General features: G+C 39.4%; 2 protein-coding genes and 1 long non-coding RNA gene across 5 annotated transcripts in view; 1 reads left to right on the top strand and 2 right to left on the bottom strand.

Moving 5' to 3' along the window:
* The window catches only part of LOC147842870 (uncharacterized), a 469,436-nt gene that overhangs the window by 409,922 nt on the left and 41,259 nt on the right, over window positions 1–18,255 (bottom strand). The gene's annotated exons all lie outside the window — the stretch shown is intronic.
* Window positions 1–18,255, bottom strand: part of LOC103911576 (uncharacterized) — a 66,473-nt gene that overhangs the window by 22,376 nt on the left and 25,842 nt on the right. The window contains exons 17-26 of one of the 2 annotated variants that reach the window (XM_087265509.1): window positions 16,292–16,422; window positions 15,462–16,176; window positions 10,950–11,086; window positions 8,628–8,798; window positions 8,432–8,513; window positions 7,464–7,591; window positions 7,177–7,401; window positions 5,910–6,264; window positions 4,295–4,538; window positions 36–103 (exon numbers count right to left, since the gene is read on the bottom strand). In XM_087265509.1, the coding sequence (XP_087121635.1) occupies window positions 6,106–6,264; window positions 7,177–7,401; window positions 7,464–7,535 (456 nt within the window). In that variant the 5' untranslated portion in view covers window positions 7,536–7,591; window positions 8,432–8,513; window positions 8,628–8,798; ... (1 more) ...; window positions 15,462–16,176; window positions 16,292–16,422 and the 3' untranslated portion in view covers window positions 36–103; window positions 4,295–4,538; window positions 5,910–6,105. Of the gene's footprint in view, window positions 1–35; window positions 104–1,338; window positions 1,815–4,294; window positions 4,539–5,909; window positions 6,265–7,176; window positions 7,402–7,463; window positions 7,592–8,431; window positions 8,514–8,627; window positions 8,799–10,949; window positions 11,087–15,461; window positions 16,177–16,291; window positions 16,423–18,255 lie in introns of those variants that run through there. The other variant, XM_087265510.1, reaches the window with a different exon arrangement.
* Window positions 12,786–18,142, top strand: LOC108191006 (uncharacterized). 2 transcript variants are annotated; one of them, XR_015498441.1, is made up of 8 exons: window positions 12,787–14,262; window positions 15,179–15,273; window positions 15,375–15,425; window positions 15,517–15,895; window positions 16,013–16,186; window positions 16,299–16,458; window positions 16,673–16,805; window positions 16,973–17,345. XR_015498441.1 is itself a non-coding variant. In XM_087265457.1 (7 exons), exons 1-7 carry the CDS (start codon window positions 13,194–13,196, stop codon window positions 16,674–16,676), a joined length of 1,932 nt encoding a protein of 643 aa, XP_087121583.1. In that variant the 5' UTR covers window positions 12,786–13,193; the 3' UTR covers window positions 16,677–18,142. The 2 variants fall into 2 exon arrangements, 1 of the variants encoding a protein (XP_087121583.1); XM_087265457.1 differs by having other exon boundaries at window positions 12,786–14,262; window positions 16,673–18,142.

Genomic DNA, 18,255 nt, shown 5'->3' with positions numbered 1-18,255 from the left:
GAGGAGATTAATAAGAGATATTTTGCTCAAATTACCTGTTCAGTAGTCGGCTGTACTGTAGCTCACGTTGGATCCAAACTTGGAATGGTTGGTGATACACAAACTCAAACAAAAAAGTCAGTTTAAATACATGCATGTACTGGTCTGACTGGTCAAGTCATTAGCCAATTTCTTGCATCATTACTGCAGATAGTTGAGCTAATTTGATGCATGCAATCGCTATTCATTATGTCATGTAGGCAGTTTATATTTATATACACAATAGGCTAATAATCTTTTATTATCACATATTCATCCTTTTTTCATATTTAACCATACCTTGTGCTGCGTATCATGTGTGTGAAATAAGCCACGTCTATGCGCATTGGAACTGCCTCTCACTAACGCGCTCTTTAAATAATCAGATACAACCTGCGCTCTATCAGTGCGCTGGACTTTAGACCAACTTTCAGTCGATCTATGGCGTGGTCTATTGTAGTTGTCTTAAAATAGCAACGCGCCAGCATTACACCTCAACACGCCTCCTTGTTTAGACTAGAATGCCTACGGGCGCACAAATGAGCGCAAATGCATTTGCTATTTAAACAACGTGGTGCAAAACAGCAAAACGACACTTGCGTCAAGCTGAAACTAGCAATTAACATTTGCGATTAGTTGACTTTACTTTAGAAATGTAAGTAGATGAGTTACTTTTAAAGTGATTAGTTGACTTTACTTTAGAAAAGTGAGTAGAGTTACTTTTAAAGCGATTAGTTGACTTTACTTTAGAAATGTGAGTAGATGAGTTACTTTTAAAGTGATTAGTTGACTTTACTTTAGAAATGTGAGTAGATGAGTTACTTTTAAAGTGATTAGTTGACTTTACTTTAGAAATGTGAGTAGATGAGTTACTTTTAAAGCGATTAGTTGACTTTACTTTAGAAATGTGAGTAGATGAGTTACTTTTAAAGTGATAATTTGACTACTTTAAAAAAATGAGTAGATGAGTTACTTTTAAAGCGATTAGTTGACTGTATTTGAAAAAGTGAGTAGAACATTTGCATTTTAAGCAATTATTGAACTCTACTTTAGAAAAGTGAGTAAACCTATTGCTTTTAAAGCAATTAATTGACTTCACTTAAAAAAAAAAGAGTAAACCCGTTGCCTATAAAACCATTAGTTGGCTTTACTTAAAAAGTCGGTTCCGACTTCCTGCTTTGCTACTGTCAGATCACGAAGATCATACGCTGCTGCATTAGCGTCCTCTACCCCAAATACAGCTCGGACTCAAATACAGCTTCAGAACAAATATGAAAGAATTTACCTAGTTAACTCTACAAAATGAAAGGCACAGCACATGTGGACGGTTTACTTGTATTTAACTGTTATGTTCATGTTTACATATCAAAGTTTTTTCCTAACAAAATTCAAATGAAAATTCAAATGCCTAAAAAGATCAAATAATAAACCGAACTTTTAAAACAACTACCCAAATGATAAATCAAATGCTCAAATAATAAATCCAAATGCATTTTTAAATGAGAAATCAAATGTATTTGATATTTAATTTTCATGAACAACTTAGTAAAATCCTGTAATAATTAAATGACAAATCAATTGTTCAAACTATAATTCAAATGAATTACACACACAGCTGGAAGCTCATGATGGACTGATTCCTAGGATTAGAAGACACCTCATTCACAGACTCTTTGCTGAGTCTTGTTTTTCCCTGTGAAGCATTTCAAGGTGGTTTTCCCTGTTTGTCCGGCCATGTTTAGATCCTTGTCTTGTTTACAGTTATTGTTGTTTCGCCTCCTGTCCTGTTTCTAATTCTGTTTAAATAAATGTTTTGTTAACATTTGTCTCTGTTTTATATTATTTTTTTTAATTGAACTATGTTTGTTTGTTCTGATAATGTATTTTTTCTTAGTACCAATTTCCACAAGAGTTTTTTTGTTCACTGAACTTCAGACATTATATGTCAGTGCAAATAATGTTTTTAAAAGTTGAGTAAACAAGAAAGGAAAGGAAATAAGGAATGTTTTTTTTTTGTTCACTCAACTTCAGGCATTCCAGTGAAAAGAAATAAATTATTATGTTTTTTTTGTTGAACTGGCTTACATTTTTTTACAGTGTACAGTGCATCCAGAAAGTGTTCATAGGGCTTCACTTTTTCCACATTTTCTTTTGTTATCCCAAAAAGGATTAAATTCATTTATTTCCTCAAAATTCTACACACAATACCCAACAATGACAAAGTAAAAAAAGAGTTTTTGAAATTGTTGCAAATTTATAAAAAATAAAAAACCAGCAAAATCACATGTACATCAGTATTCACAGCCTTTGCTGAGAAGCTCTAAATTGAGCTCAGGTACATTCTGTTTCCACTAATCATTCTTGAGATGTTTCAGCAGGTTAATTGGAGTTCACCTGGGGTAAACTCATTTGATTGGACATGATTTGAAAAGGCATAAAACTGTCTATAAAATAGGGGTGTCAATATTAATAGTTTCTTCGGTGCACCGCGATGCAGACAGGGACAATTCGATATCGGTTCAGTAATAGATCATAACGGTTATAACGTACTGACGTCATTTATCTGCTATGCGTGATGTTGCAGTAGAATACAATGGCAACGGAGGCGAGGGCAACTAAATAAAATGCTCCTAATACTTAAAAGGTAGATGATTATGCACAATTCAACTGCTTGTGAGTTTGCTGGAAAGACTTTCGTTGACACTGAAGAAGGTAAGTTTTTTTTACTACCGAAGAATGCTGTAAAAACTCCATCTCTGCTTCTCTCTCTCACACACTTTAGACATTTGAACCGCTGGCCTGTTTGTGAGGTAACTTTTCCTCTCCTCTTGGCTGTTAAAGCGATACTTGTGGTGCCTGTGGTGCGAGTTTTCTCCACTGTGTCTGTTACGGATTACCTGTGATAACCGTGTATTATGCACATATAGACTGTAACCGCGGCTACTCTTCCCGCGTGACTCAACGGTGAACATCGCTTTAATTTCTAAAGCCAAACGCAGCCCTTTCTGTTGAGCGGGTGAAGACAATGACGAATCATAGGGGTGTAGGACATCGCTCAAAAGGAAGAGGGATCATTTTTACATTAGTTTATTTGCTATAAATGCTCGTGCTGTCTTCTGTGCATGCATTGAAGTTTTGTCTAAAACATTCAAAAAGAGTGTTTATTTTGAGCAGGTAAAATTAAAGATACAGTTCATATATCTTACTGCTTGTATTAAAGGATGAAAATGTATTACAAATAATATATAAATATAAATATATTTATAGATTAAAAAAAAAAATTCTTGTGTTGTGAAGAAAAAAGCTAATTATGTATGGAAAGCCTCGTCAATGCACCGTGATGCAGCGAGATATAAAATTTAACCGAACCAATGGCATGATAATCATAACCGAACCGAGCCGTGAGACAAGTGTAGGTTCACACCCCTACAACAAAGGTCCCTGGGTTGACAGTGCATGTCAAAGTACAAACCAAGCATGAAAACAACGGCATAGACTGTAGACCTCAGAGACAGGATTGTCTCAAAGCACAAGGCTGGGGAACTTTACAGAAAAATTTCTGCTGCTCTGAAAGTTTCACTGAGCACAGTGGCATCCATTATCCGTAAGTGGAAGATGTTTGGAACCACCAGGACTCTTTCCCGGAGCTGGCCGGCCATCTAAGCTGAGTGATCAGGGAGAGAAGGGCCTTAGTCAGGGAGGTGATCAATAACCTGATGATCACTCTGTCTGAGCTCCAGAGTTCCTCTGTGGAAAGAGAAGAACCTTACAGAAAGACAACCATCTGTGCAGCTATCCACCAATCAGACCTGTATGGTTGAGTGGCCAGCTAGAGCCCAGACCTAAATCCTATTGAACATCTCTTGAGAGATCTGAAAATGGCTGTACACCGTCGCTTCCCATCCAACCTGATAGAGCTTGAGAGGTACTGCAAAGAGCAATGAGCAAAAATTCCCAGAGACAGGTGTGCCACCCTTGTAGCATCTTATTAAAAAAGACTTGAGGCTGTAATTGCTGCCAAACATGCATCAACAAAGTATTGAGCAAAGGCTGTGAATACGGATGTACATGAGATTCTTCACGATTTTATTTTTAATAAATTTGCAACAATTAAAAAAAACAAACTCTTTTTCACATTGTCATTATGGGGTATTGTGTGTAGAATTGTAAGGAATTAAATGAATTTAATTCTTTCTGGGAAAGGCTCTAACATAAACAAATGTGGAAAAAGTGAAGCGCTATGAATACTTACCGGATACATTGTATGTTTGCCTACCTCAAAACATGCTTACCCAACCATAATGCACCTGGCACAAGGGCAGCGGGTCAATCATTTGTTAATCTCTCTGGCATCCTCTGGCAGTGATGGCACCTTCACACTCTCTGCGACGTTCACACTGTGGGTTATCAGCAGGACCTGGAATAGGCTGTTCCACTGCTTGGACCTCCAGTGCTTCCTCTGCAAGTCCTTAATCACCACAAACTCCCTCTGTTGGGGCTGGAAGAGCATCCTTGATCTGCTGAGATATTTCAGAAAGAAAGAGAGACACATTTTGACAATAGTTAAGCATATAATCTTTGCACAGGGCTGGTCCCACTCTCAAAGAGCTGTGCCTGACAAATAACATTTCAAATGGACTTAAATTACTTTGTGTTCTGATTCTCATGTACATCAATACAACAGCTTAAGTTTTCTGTTTTCACAAGGTGCCATAATCGTGCACCACTGCAAAAGCTTAACTGCTGTCAGTGTAAATGTTAACTTCTGTTAAAATTTTTAACAGATCTATTCCCAAAAGTTCCATCACTGGATTGTGCAGCAGGATTACAAAATTCCAACCTAGTGGAACAGATTTCATAAACAACATCAACACAGCTGTGAGGTTCAGATAAGATAGATCAGACATTCATCCATTCATTTATTTTCTTTTCTGCTTAGTCCCTTTATCAATCCGGGGTCGCCACAGCAAAATGAACCACCAACTTATCCAGCACATGTTTTAAGCAGCAGACGCCTTTCCAGCTGCAACCCATCATTGTGAAACACCAATACACTCTTATTCACACACATGCACTATGGAACACTTAGCTTACCCAATTCACCTGTACCGAATATCTTTGGACTTGTGGGGGAAACCGGAGCACCCACAGAAAACATGCATGAACCAAGTAGAACATATAAACTCTACACAGATATGCCAACTGATTCAGCTGAGGCTCGAACCAGTGACCTTCTTGCTGTAAGGCGATCATGTTACCCACTGCGCTACCATGACAGCACCTGTGATTATTATTATATTATTTATAATAAGTGCTTTAGTTGCAAGTGACATTTACAGTAGCTGCTGTTAGCACTTCTGCTTTTGAATGTCTCTGGGACAAAGCAGCTGCATGAATGCTAAAAAAAACGAACAAATTCCAGAATGCGCATTAAAAAAGTCATGTGGTTCGGTTATAAGAGATCATGTGATGATAAAAACGATGAAAAAAAAACCTAAAACGCTGTAGTCGGTACAGTGGAATGTGTACCGACACATGCACTCTGGTGTTCACGGTGATCCGAGTCCGATTCCCGCCTCGAAATCCTATTGGAGGATCCTAGTGACCTTCTTGCTGTGAGGCGATCATGTTACCCACTGCACTACCATGACAGCAATTGTGATTATTATTATATTATTTATAATAAGTGCTTTAGGTGCAAGTGACAAAGCAGCTGCATGAATGCTAAAGTTTTAAATAAAAGTGAAGCTATCAACAAAAGTCTGACCACTTCTATGTTTACAAAAACAAGTGCGGCCGTTTAGAGCTCATTTCTGGTTAATGATTTCAGAATTTACCAGTATCACTGTGTGAAAGGGGCTTATAAGGCTAAAATGTGAATATTCACTTACTAGTCAGACAGAACGAAGCATGCTGGAGATGTTGTCCAACAGGAGTTCAGCTCCAGCTCTGCTAGAGTGCAGACCATCAGTCCGGAAAAGCCTAGGAGGCTCCCAGAAACGATTCCAGTTATTGGTAAAGAGCAGCTTCTGTTCTTCACACCATGTTAATAGTCAATCATTCAGAGCCAAAAGTCTACTGAACCCTTTATTTCCTCGCCGGTGCAGAAATGATGATCTTTTTGGTGGACGAGGTCGTGTCTCGATCAGGCTCCCGAAGTCCCTCTTCAGGATCTCTTTCTGCTGCAGCCCATACGTAAAGGATGACAGCTCCGATGCTCTCACCAGCGCTCAGGATATTGGATACCTTAGCAGAAACATCCTTATCACGAGCACCGGAAAGCAGTGAGTGCAATATACAATAGCTACGTTTCCATCCACCAATTTTTATGCGCATTACTCACATAGAAAAACTGTTGATGGAAATGCCAAGATGTGCATAAATTTTGAAAACGTGCATAAAAATATATGCGCATAAGTGAGTAGGATAAACTTTGTATCCAATAAGAAAAGATGTGCATAAACTGAGATGGAAACACTTTTACCGAACACATTCCAGTATGCGCATTAAAAAAGTCATGTGGTTTTGTTATTAGAGATCATGTGATGATAAAAATGATGAAAAAAAAATCTAAAACGCTGTAGTCGGTGCCAATGGCGTAGTGGAATGTGTACCGACACATGCACTTTGGTGTTCACAGCCACCCGAGTCTGATTCCCCCCTCCAGGTCCTATGCCGGTCCTTCCCCTCTCTCTGTTCCCAACACTTTCCTGTCAATTCTCTTTCAAATAAAGGTGAAAATCCCTAAAAAATAATTATTAAAAACAAACAAACAACAACAACAAAAAACGCTGTAATGATTTCAGTACAAGTGTTATTATATTATTGTTATTATATTACTATTGCCCTCCAGGATAAAGAGCTTCTCTGCACCGCTTCCCACGCCTACAAACGCCACCGCGCGTTCAATGCGTATCAAGATTTCCTTCTGAGGAGTAAGTTATTTATAAAATGAAGAAGACATTCACACAACTTCTACTGCAGAATATTCCGTTTTTACTGTTGATATTTGGCGTAAGATAATCAGGAAGTGACGATTTTGTTCTCTTTGACTCGTTGGATGGAAACGCTGCTGTATTCGCACATCTTTTATGCGTTGATCCAGTTTTGCGCTTAAAGTTAATTCGCATTTTTAGATGGAAACAAAGCTAGTGTTACCTTTAGTGGAAGCCACACGGACGTGACGATTGATAGAAACGCAGATGATTGCAAAGTCATGTCCCGTCTCGCGTATCGGGCTAAGCAGTTCTCTGCAGGGATCTCGAACACCAGAGGTGGTGGCACGGAAGAGCACCTGTCCTGGGATCTGGTTTGGGTTCCGCTGGTGCACCCGAGGACCACGGTATCGACGCCTGAGTGTACCGCGTCCCTGGTGCGCTGGGTCTAGACAGAGAAACCCACATAGTTGAGGTGGAAGGAGTGTAGAGATTGTATCGCACACTTACCTCAGACGAGAGAGCAGCAGCCCGGTAGACGTCAAGTAAGGCTTGTTGTTCCCGGAGCTGTGCTTGTTTCATCTTGAAGTCATGGATCTGTGCTTCCAATGCCTACAGCGCCTCCACCGATGCTTCTCCTGCACTCAAAGACAGACACACAAGTGACATTATACAGGGTGAAGAGCAAAGACAGTGTGTGAAAAAAGCCGATAGCTTTAGTCTGATTATCCGGATTCATTCTCTTTAACACTAACATATCTGACTTTTCTAACTCTCAGAACCATTGTTTCAAACATTCTTCATCATCCCTTCATGTACGAGCGCAGTGCAATGCAAATCTTCAGATTTTATAAACGTGTGTTTGTGAGGTTAGTAAGCATAGAGGCTGTTCCCATGAGTTTTAGATTTACTGTATTCTCAGCTTTGCTCACAAGTTTCACTTCATATGCATATAGCACTAGTGAACAGGCAATAGCTGCAGCCCAAATCGCATACTTACGCACTATTCTACGCCATTTTGTAAAATAAATAGTGTGAGTAGTGTGTTCACACTGAAAACTCTAAAAATAATAAGTGCACTTTCATTTACTGGATGATGCACTCATTCAGCCGGTAAAATGAAGTGTGTAATGATGGACACTTCAATGACACGCATTCAATGACTGCAGGTTTGCTCACGTAGTGAAAGGGGCGGAGCTATTGAGCGCACATGTTGGATAACTTGATTTATTTTGGATGGTAAAAACAAAATTTTGCTAAGAGAGAGATTACAGCGCCTCACGATGGTGAATGCTGTTATACTCATGGCAGGTATTATTTGATAGTTTGGTAATTTCACTGATTTGGCAACCGTTAAACGGCATCAGGAAAACGGTTTGAATTTCCGCTTAGTAAAAAAACAAGTGATGACACTACATACATATACTATGAAGTTGAGTGTGTAAGTGCTTAAGTTGAGTGTGTAAGTGCATAAGTACATGAGTACAGGTCGTGTCTCGATCAGGCTCCTGAAGTCCCTCTTGAGGATCTCTGTCTGCCGCAGCCCGGTGTCGTTCGTCCCTACATAAAAAACAACAAAGCTGATGCTCTCGCCAGTGCACAGGATAGCAGATAACTTAGCAGAAACACCTTAAATTTGAGCACTAGGAAAGCAGTGAGAGTGTACATTGTTACCATTAGTGGAAGTCACACAGACAAGATGAACAATGAAATTGTAAATGATTGCGACGTTGCATCCTGTCTCACAAAGGGGGGCGAAGCAATTCTCTGTGAGGGTCTCGAATACCAGAGGCAGTGACAGGGGAGAGCACCTGCCCCGGGTCCTGGCTCGGGTTCGATATTTACCTATATGTGACAAACAAAACACATTCAATTTTTTTTTACAATGATTTCATTTATTATGGCAATGTTATACACTGTTTACTTTTAATGGGTTAAAGTAAAAAGAAAACTGTTTAAAAAGACATCCTCATTCTCTTCCCTATTCCGGAGCCATGTGTACCGCTGACAGGTCAAATCTTCTTTCTCTCGTTCAAGTTCAAAGCAAACTTGAATGCAAAATCATTTTAGATTTGTATATAAAACAGCCTGTGTATTAGCCTAGTGACATTATCAAATAAAATATACAGCAAATGCAGATGTTTGGTTAAATTAGGTGGATACAAAAACAGTGTGGAAGATTAACGAATGACAGCTTTAGAAAGCAAAAGTCAAATTCTGGACATTTAGAAACCCGGCCGGACGAATTTCTTAAAGGGCCATGACACCCCCCACTTTCGGTTAAAGTCTATTTCAGAATTTTTTCAAAAGATGCATGATTAATGGGCGTGGAGCTCCGCGAGCATCGGGCAGGAGTTAGCAGGGGAGAACGTAAGCGAACAACTGTTGTTGTCAGTTAGCTCACAAAATGAGACAAACCGTGAGGAGACGCATGAGTTTATAGTTTACAAAGTTAAAATGCAAAGAAATGAACAGTGATTTAATGCCCTGCTACATTTGTTATTCTTAATTTCATAAACATAACCACAATTTATATCATTAAATTGTAATAAGTGTGTTTATGTAAACCCTATAAATGAGGACTTCTCCCTCAATCCCCGTATCCAGCAGACTCAGTGCAGCAGTTCTCCTGACCTGTCTATTTTAACCATTAGCCCTGCTGGTAATCTGGAGGATTTAGGCAAACACAGCAGCACAATGATGTGTCTGAATGTGAACGAACTCCTGATAAAAGACAGCGTCCGCCATTCTCTAATTCTCGCGACATAAATGCTTGCAGCACACACACAGCTTTGCTGTATGATCGGCCCTGACAAGATCGCAGGGAAAACATGCAACAAACCCCGTGGATCATGGAAACAAACGCATATGAGCCTTCATGAATCGCTAAATACTGTGTGCCGTGGGTCCGTGTCTCACAGCTCGGGCTTGACACTGGCAGGTCTCATGAATAATTAAGCAGCCGGCTCTTCTCATAGGATAAGAAAACTCCGCTATAAATAATAATGAGAAACCGACGCGTCATCATTGCACTTGCAGTTCTGCGCTACGTTGTCGATTTTGATCCCGCCCCAAAAATCATTTTAAACCCGAAAGCTGAAATTAGCTGACAAAAGCTCAAAATTATCCAGTTTTCCCCACAATTAAAGCTGAAAGGTGCTAACATTGTCTAAACTGATGCTCAACACACACAAATCCAGGGTGTCCTGAACCTTTAATTCACAAAATGGCATGTATTTGTGGGTCTGCAGTGCAGTGCGGGGGTGCTGACAGTTCATGGGCACACAGAACTAAACGAGTAACGAGAGAGGATTTTTCCACTACATCGATCACGAATGTTTGGTTAAATTAGACGGATACAAAACGGTTAAGAAGAAAGATAATAACTGTAAAAACATGTGTCACTAAGTATATTTAGACGGCCCGCCGAAGTATAGGCTGTGTGGCAAGCACAGAGTCACTAAATAGTATAAACATTGATTAGCCGTCTTGTTTTTAATCTTTAAACCCGTAAAATAGGCTATCTTTGGCAGAGCGCCTTCCATTTTTTATCACCGCATTATGTGATGGCTGAAAAGCAAATGAATAGTTCAAATAACCCGTTCAAATGAATCTAATGAATCATTTTAAGTGGTTCTTTTGAACCAAATTATCCAGTCCAGATCCAGTTAATACTGCGCATGCATGACTTAGAACTTTCGGTTTTGTTTTGTTTTTAAATGCATAATATATAACAAAGGGTTATGTATTTAACAAAACAAGTTTTTTCAAGTCATTTAACACAAGTCCAAGTCAAGTCTCAAGTCATGACAGTCAAGTCCAAGTCAAGTCGAGTCTTTTTTTTGGATTTTTGTCAAGCAAGTCTCAAGCCCAAAATTTTGTGACTTAAGTCTGACTTGAGTCAAGTCATGTGACTCGAGTCCCCAATCTCAGGTCTGGACAGAAAAACACACGGGGTTGAGTGGAAGGAATGTTGAGATTGTATCGCACACTTACCTTAGACGGCCAAGCAGCAGCACGGTAGACATCAAGGCTTGTTGGGTTCCCGAGCTGTGCTCGTTTCATTTCGAGGTCACGGATCTGTGCTTCCACTGCCTCCAGCTGCAGCTCCAACGCCTCTACCAACGTTTCTCCTGCACTCAAAGATAGACAAACACAACATTGTACAGGATGAAAAGCAAAAACAGTAAGTAAAACTGTTTTCAGAGATGCTCTTCTGCTGACCTCGGTTGTAACGAGTGGTTATTTTGAATTAATGTTGCTTTTCTATCAGCTGGAACCAGTTTGGCCATTCTCCTCTGACCTCTGGCATCAACAAGGCATTTGCGCCCACAGAACTGCCGCTCACTGGATATTTGCTCTTTTTCTGACCTTCTCTGTAAACCCTAGAGATGGTTGTGCTTGAAAATCCCAGCAGATCAGCAGTTTCCGAAACACTCAGACCAGCCCGTCTGGCAGCAACAACCATGTCACGTTCAAAGTCACTTAAATCACCTTTCTTCCCCATTCTGATGCTTGGTTTGAACTGCAGCAGATCGTCTTGATCATGTCTACATGTCTAAACGCATTGAGTTGCTGCCATTTAATTGGCTGATTACAAATTTGCGTTAATGAGCAGTAGGACAGGTGTTCCTAATAAAGTGGCCGGTGAGCGTACTATTATATAGATACAATGTAAAAACATTTAATCACAACATTTTATGGGCAGCTTCAACCTAAACAACTCTCAGAACAGAACACTAACTAGTGGTACAATTCCTCTTTAGCAACCTGGTTTCAGTACTCTTATTCAGGGCTGTACACTGCAAAAAATGCTTTTCTTACTTAGATTTTTGTCTTGTTTTTAGTCCAAATATCTACAAATTCTTAAATCAAGAAGCATTTTCTAGACAAGCAAACCATATTGTCTTGTTTTAATAAATAATATGCCAAAATGAAGCGAGTTTTTTTATTAAATCAAGCTAAATAATCTGTCAATGGGGTTAGCAAAATAATCTTATCACAAATCGAAAAAAACAAGATTATTTTGCTTACCCCATTGGCAGATTATTTATTAATATATTACATAATAAACGTTTATAAAATATTCTATCAAGATGACGGTTTTATGTTCTTTAACTTAAATTACATGTAAAGGGCCTTTCAGAGAAGTTCTCCTTGGTCTTAAGCCCTCTTTTCAAACATTATTTAAAGTCAAGATAATGCTAAAAATCCTGTTAGTTATTATGCAAGCCAGGCTAGCAAATTAAAGTAGAATAATAAAAGTGCCTCAGATACCCAGTGCTAGTTTCAGCATCTTTGTTCTATCCATTGAAAATGCTGAAAAAAATGTTTGTTTTTATTTTACAAAAATTTTAGATAACGATTCCAATTAAATTTTACTAGTTAAACTATTTGCTATTGTTATGGATTATTGCATTGTTCAGTTAATAATCATTACACACAGTCCCCAACAGGTGATTCACTTGACAAGTGCACTGGATAACGGTATGTAATGTTCAAGAAATTGGTTTATTGTGGTAACTGTTTACAAGCTGATTGCTGTGCATTAAATTCAGATTTGGTCGAAGATAGGTTAATGGTGACAATTTTAATATGTCATGTCATATATTTGTAAGACAACAGCATTGACTCCAGAAGACAAACTGTTATCAGAGGCTTAATACTCTTACTTGGTAAAAAAGACAGAGTTTATCGAGGACTACCAGGTAAAAAATATAAAAATAAGATAAATAAATAAATATATATATATATATATATATATATATATATATATATATATATATATATATATATATATATATATTTTTTTTTTTTTTTTTTTTTTGTGAAAACTTTTAACAAAATAAGTGAGATCGTACAAAATACATGTTATTTTTTATTTAGTACTGTTTTGAGAAACATTTTATGTACAAGATGTTTACATATAGTTTAAAATACAAAAACCTAGCTCAAAATATTAAATTAGCCCCCTGCAAAAGTTTACATACATTGGGATTTTAATATGGTTTGTGGTTTTCTGATGATCATTTGATATATATAATAATATATCAAATGTAGAGCTTTAAAATACAGGCAATATCTTTATCTTCTGTAAATCGCGGCTTAGAGCCCTGCGTGTAACTGAGCTATGACGTCAAACGTTCGAAAGTTCTATGTTTCCATGGAAGTGAAATATTCACTCATTTGCAACTCGTCGTCTGAATTGAACAGTAGCACAAACTTAGAGCTGCGTTTTATATGAAATTTAATCAGTTGATCGTGGATTTAAATAGTCAATCCGCCGTTGATAACGATTCTCTTCATTTTGGAAAAAAATCTGAATCTATGGGAGTTGTAAAGAAATTTAAAAAGTTCTGTAACTGGGTCTTTTCTCGGAAATCCGGGAAAACCCAGAAGAACCTAATCGAGGGCGACCTCGAGCACCAGAGATGTTCTGATGGCGAAGCTGGACCAAGTAACGTCGCGTTCATCTCTCACATTCAAACCGGAGCTGGTGTTTCACCAAGCCCAGCACCACAGAAAGCGGAGAAGAAACTAAAGAGGTTCCGGAAATGGTTTTCTCGGAAATTCAAGAAAACTATAACCAGAACCAAACAGCGCCAGCCGAGCAGCCCACAGACTCAGAGATCCCCTGATGGTGAAGCTGCGTGTGTGTCGCCGAGGCCGGTTCAGGACGAGCGGGTCAACAACAGGTGCGTGTCTATCCAGACCCCTGTGAAGACCCCGTCAACAGAAACCGAACAGCCCGAGGACACTGAGTGCTGGCACTTGTGTGTGTCTTCTCTGACCCCCGCGGATATCAGCGAGTCTGACCGCGCTTCACTGCAAAGTTGGCACTCCTGTGCGTCTTCGCTTGACCCCTCAGAGAACAGCGAGTCTGACTACGCTTCACTGCGCAGTAGTCAATGTTGTGGGTCTTCGCTTGACACCTCAGAGAACAGCGAGTCTGACTACGCTTCACTGCGCAGTAGTCAATGTTGTGGGTCTTCGCTTGACACCTCAGAGAACAGCGAGTCTGACTACGCTTCACTGCGCAGTAGTCAATGTTGTGGGTCTTCGTCTGGAACCGCGGAAAGCGGCGAATCTGACTGCGTTTCAGTGCACAGTGAGCACTGTTGTGGTGGGTCTTCGCCTGGCACCCCGGAGAACGGCGAATCTGACCGCGCTTCAGTGCATAGTGCGCACCCTTGTGCGTCTTCGCCGACCCCTGACCCCAGTGTGTCCAAGGAAAGCACCACTTCCTCATCGGACAACGTTTTTTGGAAGGCAGAAAAGAAAATCCCAGTGAATTTGGAGGCGAATCCAGGTCAGTTTATTAAGGTTTTTTTTAATTGTAAGTCGTATTTTAATACAACATTCCAAAACAAAATCTTGTACTTTTTACTCCACTGCATTTGATAAATGTAATTAGTTAAAGTACAGATAGTAAATGCAGGTGGACATATTACCAAGTTCAAATATGTATATTATAACGAATTTGCTGTAGCTATACATGACATGTTCTGAAGTGCAAAATAGATCTTTAGGTTTCATTTTAAGAATTGCACTTATTAGTGTTTATCTTTATCTGATTTATTTTGTGAATCAGAGCCCTGATTTATATATCAGCAAGTGTTGATATGTTAAGTAGCTTATTTGAGTTTATTTAGAAAACTGAACTTGGCTCATCCATGCCAAGCTAAAATGTTCAACTGTAAAAGATTAGAGCTGCACAATACATCAAAAACAAAAAGAGAGTGAAAATGAACAGTTAATGGCAGAAGTAGACAAGAGAGGAAAGTGAAACAGCAAAAAACAAACTATGAAAAATGACTATGAGTGATACATCAATACATTAAAAATAGCCAGTTAAAATGGCATTTCTCTGGGAAATATTGTTATGAATACATCACAACATCATCTATTTTACCAGAAATGTGCAGCCCTAGCTAAAGATGTAAGAAAAATAAAGATGAGACAAATGTTATAAATACTTAAACACCACTAAATATTGGAGTAAAAGTACTGTTGATCCTTTCTTCGGGAATGTACTCAAGGTAAAGTAGGGGTTGCCAGTTTAAACTGTAACTGAGTACAAATCCTCCAAAATAATATTGAAGGAGAGTAATCAAATATTGGTGAGGCCTAATAGCTTAATAATAAATATTCTAAAGCAATCTTCAATCGGCTTTTTGATGGTTTATAAATGTCCTTCATTATTTGTTTCACTGATTTTTTTACAGGTGACATCAATGACGAATATCGAGTCAAAGGGATTATAGGTCGTGGAGGGTTTGGAGCTGTCTGTGCTGGAGTTCGTCGGTCGGATTCACGAAAGGTTTGTTTCAAACATTAAAAAGTGCTTTCTTGCTATTTCAATTTGATGAATGTTACATGACTGATCGTGTGAATTAACTTTCGCTTTCTCTTGGTCAACAGGTGGCAATCAAAAATGTGAGCAAGACTGAAGCAAGAAGAACCTTGAAGATTGTAAGTACACAGTGTTAAAGTTGTTAAAATACTGACCTCATCTTCAGTCCATTCACGTCTCACTATCATATGTCTGTTATTTCTCCTGCAGCTACCATATGAGAAGACTGTTCCACTAGAGGTCGGATTGATGTATTTGGTGAGCACAGGTCCTTACGTTCCTCAAATAATACAGCTGCTGGATTGGTATGAGACGCCGAGCCAGTACACACTGGTGCTGGAGCGTCCCAATTCCTGCATGGACCTGCAAAAGTTTGCATGGAAGCATCGCAAGAAAATGACTGAATCGGTAGTACGATTGGTGATGCACCAGGTGGTCACTGCTGCAATTGCATGCTGTGAAATGAACGTTTACCACAGCGACATCAAGCCGCAAAACGTGCTCATCAACCCCCACACCTTCCAGATCAAGCTAATAGACTTTGGTGTTGGTAGAATCATGACCAGCGAAGGCTATTCAACATTCGGTGGTGTGTATTATGATGAAGACAACTTATATTGAGCCTTCTAGGCAACACAAAGACATCAGCAGATCAGTTTTGTTGTTAATGTGATAAATATCTAACTGTTCTTGATCTTTCTTCCAGGCACACAGGCTTATGCTCCTCCGGAGTTTTCTGATTGTAAAAAGTTCCACGCCAAGCCTGCAACGGTGTACTCTATAGGTATAATGTTGTACAGGCTGCTGCACAGAAAATCCCCTCACAGAGAGCTCATTGAGATTGTCGCCAGAACCTGGGAGCGTGACAGACTATCCAAAGGTGAGAGCATGTGGATGATGAAACAACAACTGAAAACAATGTGATCATTTACAGCAACCGAAAGTTTTGTGGCAATCTAATAACCTGACATGTGTTCCTTCTTACTTCACAGAATGCATCGACATGATCTGTTCCTGTCTGCAAAGAAATCCGCGACAGCGGATTCCTCTTGAAGAGATCCTCCACCATAACTGGTTCCAGGTCTTGATCCTGAAGCCAAGCAAAGAGAAGAAAACCTTAAAAGAAAAAATACAGTCTATATTGAAATTCAGGTCAGTTTAATAACAACAAAAACCCCGACATGACTCCTGAAATGTACAAAATATTCTACTTAAATGTTTGTCACAAATCGTCACTTGTTGAACTGTTAATCTGAGAAGTGGCCAAATTGAAACTGGTCTTCTCACGCAAGTCTTGTTCCAGTTTTTGTGTTGAAATGTTGATCTTACATGAAACTAATATTGCACATTTTCTCTTTCCAACCAGATAACAGCACAGCTGAAGAAGATCCTGGGACATGAAGAAGATTACACCAAGCTCCTTCTCTTCATCCAGCTACTAACACCAAACTCCTCCTCTTCATCGAGCAACCTAACACCAAACTCCTCCTCTTCATCGAGCAACCTAACACCAAGCTCCTCCTCTTCACCAAGGCATTAACACCAAGCTCCTCTTCTTTATTCAGCTACAAAAATTCATCGAGCCACAAACATGGGGCAGTTTGTGGCTTGACGAATAGAAAGAGCTGAATGGGGCTGGTGTTTGTGCTTGCGTGAAAAGGAGGAGCTAATTGGGGCTGGTGTTTGTTGTTGCACGACAAGGAGGAGCTAATTGAGGCTGGTGTTTATGGTTGCACGAAAAAGAGCTGAATGGAGCCAGTGTTCGTGTCTAGATGAAGAGAAGGAGGGGCGGCACGGTGGCTTAGTGGTTAGCACTGTTGCCTCACAGCAAGAAGGTCGCTGGATCCAGTCCCGGCTGGGCCAGTTGGCTTTTCTGTGTGGAGTTTGCTTATTCTCCCCGTGTTCGCGTGGGTTTCCTCCGGGTGCTCCGGTTTCCCCCACAGTCCAAAGACATGTCCTATAGGATTGTGTATATATGTTTGATGTTTGATGAATAAAAATGAGCACATTTGAAATATAAAGTGTTTTTCATTTCACTCAATATGAACTTCATGCACTCCTACAGTTAAAGTGTTGAACTGTCCTCCGCTAGCAGTTGAGTTACCATAAATATACGGCGACATTGTTTCAGGTTTTATGAAACGGTTTAGTGAAGCCTGTATACTTTACAACTTATTCAATTCAATTCATCTTTACTTCTAAAGCACTTTCAATGTAGATCGTGTCAAAGCAGCTTTACATAAACCACCTGACAAAAGTCTTGTCGTGGATCCCAGTTGTAAGAGCAACAAATAATAACTTGACTTCTAGTTGGTCATTTGGAAAAGTGGCAGAGGGTAGATTTTTCCATGAATCATCTGTTGAGTTGCTTCCCAATCATCACAAATACTGCAGAAGATCTACTGGACCCCACGTGGACCCAAGATTCTCAAAGAAATCAGTCAAGTTTGGTGAAGGAAAAATCATGGTTTGGGGTTACATTCAGTATGGGGCCTTGTGAGAGATCTGCAGAGTGGATATCAACATCAACAGCCTGAGGTATCAAGACATTTGTGCTGCCCATTACATTACAAACCACAGCAGAGGATAGTGCTCCTTCTCATACTTCAGCCAGCCTCCACATCAAAGTTCCTGAAAGCAAAGAAGGTCATTGCAGAGATGTATGGATGCAGTCCTTCAAGCTCATCGGAGTCGCACAATATTCATTCTTTTTCCACTGCACCATGACTTTATATTCTATACTGGACATTATTTCTGTTAAGTGACAAGACTTTTGTCTAAGCAAAGTCAGACTTTACTGTCCTAATTAAATCATTAAAAATCAAGGCATGATCATATTTTTTTTTTGGTGATATAAGCGTAATCTAGAGGCCTTCACCTTCTGATACCAAATGGTCAACTAGAAGTCAAGTTATTATTTGTTGTTCCTAAAACTTGAATAGACGACAA

This window comes from Danio rerio, chromosome 8 (genome assembly GCF_052040795.2).
Source record: "Danio rerio strain M-AB ecotype USA chromosome 8, GRCz13ab, whole genome shotgun sequence".
In the NCBI taxonomy this organism is placed as follows: domain Eukaryota; kingdom Metazoa; phylum Chordata; class Actinopteri; order Cypriniformes; family Danionidae; genus Danio; species Danio rerio.
The sequence above is the reverse complement of the archived record's forward strand: the minus strand, read 5'-3'. Positions and strand labels throughout refer to the sequence as shown.